The 11,371-nt window shown below is 31.7% G+C and overlaps 1 protein-coding gene across 1 annotated transcript in view; it reads left to right on the plus strand.

Annotated features, from left to right (window-relative positions):
- Window positions 1-3,219: 3,219 nt before the first annotated feature.
- Window positions 3,220-11,371, plus strand: part of LOC106460770 (myosin regulatory light chain 2-like) — a 26,240-nt gene continuing 18,088 nt past the window's right edge. Inside the window, exons 1-2 of the mRNA XM_022387786.1 lie at window positions 3,220-3,379; window positions 7,343-7,540. Coding sequence (XP_022243494.1) covers window positions 3,377-3,379; window positions 7,343-7,540 — 201 coding nt within the window. The 5' untranslated portion in view covers window positions 3,220-3,376. The remainder of the gene's footprint in view (window positions 3,380-7,342; window positions 7,541-11,371) is intronic.

Consider the following 11,371-nt stretch of genomic DNA (forward strand, 5'->3'; position numbering starts at 1 on the left):
CACTAGAATCTAACCTTATTTTACTCTCGAGGGTGCTTGAATAACAGCTTACTAGTTAAATAATGATGCTTTTAGCTATATACTTGGCATTTGTTCATCTCAGTCCTTAGCTAATCTTTCTTAAGTCATGTAAAAACCATACCTTTAATATACACTATAACAAGGTAAACAATTCGACTGAGATAAAAATAGTTTACTGGTTGTGGCTTTCTGTCACAATCTGCAAGACAGTTTATTTTCAACGTCCGGAAACAGACTAGATACTGATTGCTGTGACGGTCTTCACCTAAGGCTAAAAAAGACAATTTAATTTAAATATTCACGAAATAACAAATTTCCACTGTCCACAATTAACGATACAGGTTAATACAAGTTTTCACAGATTGGCATAATCAAATCTATGTGAAGAATGTCATCCGCGACTTATCAAACAATGTACTTCCTATAATTACAGACGTACAAAGATTCTTATAGTTTTGATGGTATTTAAACAATGTACTTCCTATAATTACATACGTACAAAGATTCTAATAGTTTGATAGTATCTAAACAATGTACTTTCTGTAATTACAGACGTATAAAGATACTAATAGTTTTGATAGTACCTAAACAATGTAATTCCTATAATTACAGACGTACAAAGATTCTAATAGTTTTGATAGTATCTAAACAATGTACTTCCTGTAATTACAGACGTATAAAGATTCTAATAGTTTTGATAGTATCTAAATAATGTACTTCCTGTAATTACAGACGTATAAAGATTCTAATAGTTTTGATAGTATCTAAACAATGTACTTCCTGTAATTACAGACGTATAAAGATACTAATAGTTTTGATAGTATCTAAATAATGTACTTCCTGTAACTACAACAAACATATATTCCAATAGGTTTGATAGTATTCTGGTACAATTACAGAAATGTCTTAGTTAGTCTTATAAAACTGACTGTTTTAGATCATTTCGATATTCTTTTTTTTTTGCAAAAAAAAAAACCTATACAGTTTTATTTCAGTTGTCACAAATAAACAACATACGATTTTTATTATTGTTCTATCCTGGGATTTTCTAGAAAGCCTGGTTTAAATATAAAGGGATTGACAGATTCTGTTAGATTAAATACTTTATTGCGCAACGATTAAAAAAAAATAATTATTTAATGCTAACATAACGAAATTACAGAATAAGGTCTATCTGACTCTTTTCTGTCACGTCTTCCGGGTTTCGATACCCGTGGTGGGCAGAGCACAGATAGCCCATTGTGTAGCTTTGTGCTTAATTACAAACAAACAAACAGCCACGTCTCTTCAGTTAGAAGAATTTTACAGATATTTTCAGATTATGATCGCTTTTATTGTGGTCTGTCAAGTTTAGTGAAACAGTTTAGATACATACATTAATTTTTATTTCATTTTGAGAAAGCTAATGAAATTTAGTTGGCTTTCTAAAATGGAAGATGTTTCCTTGTGGTGCATATTCAACGCCCTCCAGTGGCACAGCAGTATGTCTGCGGACTTACAACGCTAGAATCCGGGTTTCGATACCCATGGTGGGCAGAGTACAGATAGCCCATTGTGTAGCTTTGTGTTTAATTACAAATAAACACAAGTTTTGAACCACTAATTTTAGTCATACTGATTATTTCTGTCCCTTAAGATTTTTTTGGTGCCCATTGACTTATCTCAAAGCAATATTCACACACACTGGTATGTTTTACTAATATATATGTAGGAAACGATTTACAGAAATCCTTAAATACATCTCGAATTTAGCAGTTTTTCATCAAAATATTTTTTTAGATTCTGCAAGTACAAGCACCCCACGTTTTCTATAGCGTTGACACGGTCACCTTAGCTCCCCGGTGGCTCAGCGGCAAGTATGAGGGCTTAGAACGTTAAAATCGGGTTTCGATACCCGCGATGGGCATAGCACAGATGGCTCGTTGTGTTTCTTTGTGCCTAATAACAAAATAGACAAACACCTTAACTCTTATAAGTTATAACTCTTATAAGTAAATATCAGTTACAAATGAGCACTTAAACTCTGAACAAAAGGAATCATTACTTATTCTTATAGCTACAACAGAAAGTAAATTTTAGAGTTGTTAGTATAAGGATAGAAAACCATTCTAAATATCTAAATACCAAAAGTAACTGATCGTCCTAACTACTAGTAAAATGTAAGTAATACTTTTTGATGCACAGATATAAACAGAAAGTGTTAGAATTTTTACTAAACTTTAACGTCTAGCTTATAAGCTTTCACCAGAAGTGACATGTTTGAATTCTTAGTCAATCGGTTCTTTGCTTTTCTAGTTACAAAGCTCCAAGTATAAATTGATTGTCTGGATTCTTATTCAGTTTATAATACTTTTCCTTTAAAGTTATACAGCTCCCAATAAAAATAAGCGTCTGGGTTCTATGAATATTCTAATTTTGTAGATATATGCCTCCCAGTATATTGATTAGTTTGATTTATTTGTTTTAGTGCAAAGCTACACAATAGACTCTCTGCGATCTGTCTATCAAGGGGAATCGAACTCCAGATTTTAGCGTTGTAATTCCATAAACTTATCGCTGACCCACAGGGAGGCGTATATTGAATGTCTAAACTGTAGTAAAAAGATTCTATACTTTTACAATTATTTATCATTTATTAAAACTTTAGTGTCTGAGTTGCTAGCAAACAGACACAATATTCGTCAACTTTTACCTGTGAGGAAACTAGTGAATCGTGGTCGCAACCTCATTCAATTGGAAGAAAAGCAGTACTGTAAAAGAAATTCTAGCAGTGTTCCTCATAATATATTTGATGAAATCTATCCATTTTCAAATAGAGAGATCCACATGTTTCTTCTCTCTCCTTTTTTTGCAGTAATTTGATTGGTTGTTTTATTTTAGGCTATTTGCTGTGTCCACCGCGAGGGATCAAACCCCAAATTTTAGCGTTGTAAGTCCAGAAACTTACCACTGTTCCATCGGGGGACTTTTGCAATGAACAACAGACGTTCTAGGAAAAAGACAATTGACTACAATAAATTTATAGTCACAACAGAAAGCTTTTTACAAAGCATATTAGTCAGTGCATTAGAAACCATTAAACAAACTATACGTCCTTCTTTATTGTTGGCCAGGTTCCCAGAAGCGTCATGTACGTCATGGCGGAAAAGGTTCAGAAAAGGAGCGAAAGCATCTTTATGATGTTGTATTATTGGTTCTTTACTCCATACATATATTTCCCAAGTGACCTCATACAACAGTATTGGACCTTTATTCTGACGTCACACTGGTATAAGGTCTATTGGAGAGGTGTGGAAAGCAGAACCACCTTGATTCTCCTCTTGTCTGGCACCTTGATATCGTCTATCCTTTCATAATGGTAAGTGACCATATTTTCTCTCAATGTCATCCGTCATTGTCATCGCACGGAAATCGTTTAAAGTTTGTTAAACACTTATGAAAAACTTGGTAATTTGTTATTTTCACATGCTTTAATTTATTATAGATACGTGAAATTATTTGAAATTTATTTCGTTAACTAAAACATTGGGTCGGCTTAAGAAGTATTGAACAATTTTATAATTTTCACAAAACTACAGTTAAAACTTCTCAGCAATAATTATTCACCACTGTCGTAAGTCACGTCAAGATTTTAACAGCAGTTTCCATTAAAAATACTTTCAGGAACAAAATTATAGAAAATTAAAATGATCATTACTCTGTTTAAATACATTGTTCGAAATGCCCTTTTATTGTTCAATATCACGAATTTTAAACTATTTTCAAAACTTTCAATTCTGTTATAATTACTACAGAGTATACGCTTTGTATTACGAAAGTGTACACTTTACATTTATGCATAAAATGAAATGATAGTGATAAATTTCAAACATTTTTGGTTTATGCAGAGTGTATTACAGTAACAGTTCGATACAGTTTATAGATTTATGTTCTGCATTAGAGTAGATTGGATTATGAACATTGTTTTTCCATAACGGTATAGTCTAAGTTTATATATGGTATATTATGATAATGATCCATATCAGACTCCATATCGATTTTTATATACATGGTATTATAATACTGATATAGTCCAGATTCTCAAAGTTTATGGATATTGTAATGAATGTATTATAACAATGTCACAATTCAGATAAGCAACGTCTATTAGCAGTATGTTATAACAATGACACATTTCAGGTACTTAATACTTATTAACAACATTGTATAATGATCTACTGTTCAGATACCCAATGTGTATGAACAGTATGTTGTGATAAGGCACAGTTCAGTTGTTCAATGTTATTTAACAGTATATTACAATGTAATAGTATGTATAATAATAGCATTGTTCAGACACTCAACGTTCATTAATAGTATGTTATGATGGTGATCCAGAGAGGCTAATTATGTATTTACAGAATATTCAATGTTAATTGTATAGGCCAGACAATTAACATTTTTGTGCATTATATCTTGATAATAATAAATTACAAACATTTAATGTTTATGTACAGAGTATTATGATAAAGATAAAGCCCAGGCTTTCAACTCTTATGTACATAAATTATGACACTTATAAAGTTTAGACCCTTGAAGTTTACTTACACTGTATTATGAGAACCATAAAGTCTAGATCCTTGAAGTTTACTTACAGTATATTATGACACTTATAAAGTTTAGACCCTTGAAGTTTACTTACACTGTATTATGACAATCATAAAGTCTAGATCCTTGAAGCTTATGTCAGTGCATTATGGCAATCATAAAGTCTAGACCCATGAAGTTTATGTACATTGTATTGATAAATCAGACTATTTTAACTTCGTGTAGAGAGTATTTTGATAATAATAAATACCAGATTTTCAATTATTAGAGAACGTGTATAATTTTTAAAATAAGTTTCAGCTCTCAATATCTGACTACAGCGTATTATGAAGATGATAAAGTCCAGACTATCAATGCATATGTTAGTGTATTATAATAGTAAAGTAAAAAATCTGTATTTGATAATGTTACAGTTCAGATGTTCAGTGCTATTACATATTTTGTTATAATGTGACACTACTGCTTCTTTTTCTGTGGAGTTGATTTTCTGAATGCATTTTGAAAAGTGTGAGAATTAGAAACAAATCTGTTGCATTTATAATAATAGTTGGATATGTCATATAGCTTATGTCTAATTGAAAAAATATGTTGCCTGCTTTGGAGTGCCAGATAACTATGCACTATTTTTCCTTCTTTAAGCTCCTCTGGTGGCTCATCGATAAGTTTGAGGAATTATAACTTTAAAATTCGGGTATCAATACCTGCGGTGGGCAAAGCACAGATGACCTGTTGCTTAGCAACAAACAAAACAAATTATTCTTTACGCCAAACGTTTGAAAACCTACATTGGTGTTTATCTAATTAGCTTTTAGGTTTTAAAGACAAATAACTCGTATTTCAAGTTTGTTTATTTTTGCTTAGCGAAACTCTATATCCGCCGCAGAGTTCAAACCTCGATTTATTAACGTTAAATTACAGGGACACGTTCAAATATATATATATTTAGTTCAGGGAATCTTCGACTTTAGTGAACGAACTTAGGAAATGAAATGTCTATTTTTTACTTTCTCAGTTTTCTTTTTTAGAAACTATCTCGGAGTTAGACATTAGGTCTTATGATAATAGTATAATTACTACAAGTTCTGACTTATTTTATAAATTTATAATTTATCTTTAGAAAAGCCCCCCAGCGGCACAGCGGTATGTCTGCGGACTTACAACGCTAGAATCCGGGTTTCGACACCCGTGGTGGGCAAAGCACAGATAGCCCTTGTGTAGCTTTGTGCATAATTAAAAACAAACAATCTTTAGAAAAATTGTTTTCAGGAAATTTAACATCTACAGTGATATTTGGTGTTTTTTGTAAGTTTGATATTGTACAACGCCTTTAATGAAATAAAAATAAAAATCGTACTTAACTTGAATATATTCTAAACATTTTAGTAACCAGATATAAGAGAGATAAAAAATCTCTAATTAAATCTTCCTTTTCTTGTTTCAATTAACTTTTAACCGCAAAATATGTGTTTATCATGTCTTGGCCAGTATTTTTTACAGGTGTAAATATCTCTCAAAACAGAAAAAGTGCCAGAAAAGTATTTAGAAACTAAAATCTTCAAATAGCACTCAAGGAAAGATCCTAAAATAACGCCTGAAAATACATATGGATTACGTCAGTAAAAGTTGGCTTATGACTTCACCTTTTTGGGCGTTACTAAAATTATCTTCTTCACATTCCTTTAGCATTAGATGTAGATACATAGGTCGAGCAAAATTTATTCTAACTGCGTGATGGTATTCCAGCTGAATCCGGACGTAATGCAAAATAGCTAATACCAATAATAAAAAAATACTGCTCACCAGAATTTCATAAACAATAAAAAATATGGCATGGATTGTGCCTAGACATAGCCTATTATTTCTTTGAAATAAAAATCTCTACAAATAAATTATTTATACATAACATTTTAAATAGATCAATGGAATTCATTCTATAGTTTGTCATTGGAATAATATCTTAAGCTTTTAAACCCTGAGGTGCACGAACAGTGTTAGGCACGGCCTGGCATGGCATGGTGATTGGGGCGTTCGATCTATAATCTGCAGGTCGTGGGTTCGAATTTCGTCGCCGAACATACTCGCTCTTTCAACCTTGGAGGCGTCATAATGTGACGATCAATTCCACTTTTCTTTAGTAAAGAGTAGCCCAAGAGTTGGTGGTGGGTGATGTTAACTAGCTGCCTTCCCTCTTGTATACCACTTCTAAATTAGGGAGGGCTAGCGAAAATAGCCCTAGAATAGCTTTGCGCGAAATTCTACAAGAACAAACAAAGACTGTTATACATTTTACGTACGTTCCACCTGGAATTTTGTCAGATTAAAATTTCTTCATGTCTGAAAGTGAAAATTAAGATAAGTCGGTTATATAACTGAAATACTACCTCTTTTTTAAAAACATGAGACAAATATATTTTTATTTTCTGAAACTTCTTCAAGAGAAAAGAAGTAGGACAATATGTATGTGCTGGTTGTTCTATTGATTGTTCTACTCTGTTGAGCTACATCTTCTAATATTACATTAATCAGTTTTCTATAATCTCTTACAGTAGTAACACGAAACAGAAACCTCTTAGAATTGCCTTTAGCACCTTTGGACAAACATTAAATAACAGCTTTGTAGAAAAATGTTTTATAATAGAACGATTTATGCATAATGATTTTTTTTTCGGATTTGCAAGGATTCTCAGGGAATAAATATTTTTTGTATTAAAAACTATTTTTCTTATTTGTCAAGGCTGATGATAAAAAAGAGAAAAAGAAGAAAAGTAAGAAGAAGGATGAGCCAGCCCCAGAACCAGAACCTGCCCCTGCAGAAGAACCAAAACCGACCGCAGCTCCCGCTGCCAAAGGATCTACAAAAAAAAGAGCCCAGAGGACTGGTTCTAATGTTTTCGCCATGTTTACACAGCACCAGGTGCAAGAGTTCAAAGAGGTATACATTTCTTGTGATTTATCGAAATATCAGAAGTTTAAAACTATATATAATATATTAAAGCAATTTCATTAATTACTGTATTAGTTGTGATCTTTATTAGCGATGTCACAGCACGCTTTTACTGCTAGAGAAATTGCGTTATTTAACTTTAAAACCGAAAGGTGTTGTTGCAAACAACATTTTCCTGTACTGACTGAGTAAGTTTTGTTGCATGTAAATCTGTTACCTCAACTATACTGTTATAATTCAGTTCTGTTACATATAAAGCTGTTATACTACAACTATTCTTTAATAGATATTAGACCTGGTGCATTTAAATCTGGTGCCACAACTATTCTGTTCTAATTCATATTTTAAATGTTTTAAACTGTTAGCATATCTATTATGTGTTAGCTGATTCATAACCATTGTGTCTAAACTGTTGCCACAATTATTATATGTTAACCGGTTCAGATATATTATATGTAATATGTTGCCACAACTATTACGTATTCAATGACTCAGATCAATTGTATTTAAAACTATTACCACAGCTATCCTGTATTATTCAGGTCTTTTGGCTCTAAAATTGTTGCCCCAAGTATCCTGGAATAACTAATCCAGATCTATCGACTATTTTTTTCAAATTGAAATATACTGCAGTTAAAACCTTATTTCCTTACTAGTCACCTTGCCTGGCTTTGCCCGGTTATTACTTGAACAGAGGGCCGATGTTTAGCTATTTTTAAACAGAAGAGATCAAAATCTCACTTTTCATGTAACAATACCTGTCGACTGCATAAAGGTAGTAATACTGAAAAGAAAGACATACTGTTTTCAAGTATTCTATGAATATGATATATTACGAACAAACATTTAAAAATAATTATTTCCGATAATAATATGAATTCTAACACTTTTTTGTGTTTTTTTTTTAAACCTGTTGTGACAAAACTGTTATTTTTTACATTACTGGCGGAAATGATAATATGAATTCTAAGACTTTTATGCGTAGTTCCTTTATAAAAAATTTAAAACAATAACAGTTTTATAACAACATGTTTTTAGGAAAACACTTTTCTGCGTGGTTTCTCTTAAGAATATAAAACAATAACAGTTTTTGTAACAACAGGGTATAAAAAAAGTTGTACAGAGTAAAACCTAAACTCTTGTTGAGCCCTCTATTTAATTAGTATCATCAATCACTCTCTAAGCTTGCCAAACTACTCAACTTACTTTGTAATTTAAAATCAAAGACAATATTTAAAAAGTTACAAAAACACAGTATATATGTGCTTTCAATATAAAATTAAACCTTTAATTTTACAATCTATTATTTGAAGTATGATAAATTCTTATATTTTTTCTATACATAATACTTAAAATTGTATTTTTTTATGTTTATTATATAGAAGCAATCAAATTATGTTCTATACAGTACCCGTCCTCTGGACAAAAGTTATGTAAATTCATGATTAATGAAAGGTTATCTTAGGACATGAAAAGTTGCTTCCCTTATATGTAATTGTAAAAAAAACAAAACGCAAACACCCATAAAAACTTATATTGCCTTTTATGACTACCTTCTAATACCTGATATATGAATAAATATTTATTAGCTCTATAATCACAGATGATTAATTTTATTCACATAACGCAGGGTTATTTTTATCCCTTAGAACATACAGTTGTGGACAAAAGTAGTTGGACAATCAACATATGTCTTATGAAACCATCCATTGCTAATAATTCACAAGTATCGTGATTGAAAACCAATACCTGATAATAATTGTAGAATAAATAAGTACATAATCATTAAATTCTAAAAATGAATTGGAAATTTATGTTCCGAAAAAACAGCTAAAATAGTCAAAACTAAAGAGTGCAGCAACGATCTCAAAATGGTAGAGATAAAAGTAAATTAAAACGTAGTAACTACTAGAAAAATTATACAAGGATTGGGTTTATGGAAAAGCAAAAACACGGATGAAGTAAGTTTACGGTGGGAGACCAAGCAAGATTTTTGTAAAATCTGGAAGAGGAATTGTTCAATCAGCTAGAAAAAAATCTTCTGATTCCTGCAAAAGACTTGACACAACAACGGAGAGAACATGGTCAAGAAATTCACGAGCGAACAATTCAACAATACCTTAACAACGTGAATGTCCATGTTCAAAAACCAATATGGAAACCTTTATTAAAACAATACGTAAGAGAAAGTGATTGGAGTATTCAAATGAATACTTGAAGAAGTCTGATGATTTCTTCAATCAAAGAAAGCGTTTCACTAAGAAAGCAACAATATTTCGGGAGGAAGTGAAGAAAAGAATTTAAAGAAAAACTACTCATGCCCAGTGTTAAACATGGCGGAGGCACTGGCGACCTTAGTATTGTAAAAATCAATGAATACTGCAAAAAATCATGACATTTTGTATTGTAATTTGTTGCTAAAAAGCTTATTGGATTGAAGCTTGATTTCCAAGAGAGTAATGACCTTAAGCATTCTGCAAAGTCTACAAAGGAATTTCTGAAAAAAAAGAGAATTACAGTTATAGATTCGCCATCTCAGAACGCAGACTAAATCCTATCGATATGTGGATTGACTTGAAAGTAGCAGTATCATAAAGGAAACAAAACACGATTGCAGAACTCAAAACTCTATAAGAATGGGTACGAATATCTCAGAAAAGATGCCAGAAACTGGTTTTAAAGTACATAAAAACAATAAGCTATAAATAAGCAAAAGGATGGGCACCCAAAATCCTCAAGTAAGGGTGACCTATACTTTTGTCAAAGTATGACATTAGTTTTTGCATGCTATTTTCATCTTATGCATGTTATGTAATAATTTAACGTTGTATTGTAAAGCTCACTCTGTACTTTAACATATACTAGCGTATAAACCGTCAACAATGGCGGGTCAAGTACTGCCATCCCCACCCTATAGTTTATCCTAACGTCACATTTCATAGCTAACTGAAATAAATAAATTTTGCGAAATCAAACTTGACCAACAAAGAGGTAGAAAAGTGCAATCGAGGCAGTCGTACGTCGGTAAATTCCTTTTTGATCCTATCAAAATTAAGATCATTCATGAAATGAATTCATGGCGTATTCATAGAACAATTATTGATAAAAATCAGTTAGATTAACAACTTATAATGTATCGAAAAGCCAGTGTGTTTTGGTAACATTACGCTCCAACAATGGCTTTTATGTCATGTTGCTTAGCAACAAAAGTATAACCTAATATTGTTGTTAGTCTATGTACTGAAAGTATAAAATGAAATGTACAGACAACATAACTGGAAAAATATTTGATGATTTCTTAATTTAGAGTCTCCGTTGATTAAATAAGTTTGTTTTTTATTAATAGCTTAACTCAGAAACGATTTAAGTTTAAAATTGAATCGATATTTTTACTTTTATGATAAATTTTATGCACTTGGCTCTAGGCTAGGTAATCCCACACTACGTCTTTACTTTAGGCTTATCATACCAACACTCACTACACATATAAGGTTTCACGGCACATACCCCCTCACAGCCCCCTTGCACGCCCTCACTAAAATAGTAATGAGAGACAGTAATCGAACTATTGTATCTGGATAACTGAATTTTGGCTTCTATGACTCCTTCTATTTCGAGAAATCAAGCGTGACGTGACACACACACTGGTTTTTATATGGGTTTGATTTATCAATAGAACAGTTAAAAATTTGAGAAATTTATTTCTTTGTGGTTCCCTGTTGTTTTTTAACAGCCCAGATGCTTTTTTCTCCAATATAAGTCGTTGCATTTTTTTTTTTTATGTAGATTTGTTGGGTATGTATATATATATATATATAT

This window comes from Limulus polyphemus, unplaced genomic scaffold (genome assembly GCF_000517525.1).
Source record: "Limulus polyphemus unplaced genomic scaffold, Limulus_polyphemus-2.1.2 Scaffold35, whole genome shotgun sequence".
Classification (NCBI taxonomy): Eukaryota; Metazoa; Arthropoda; class Merostomata; order Xiphosura; family Limulidae; genus Limulus; species Limulus polyphemus.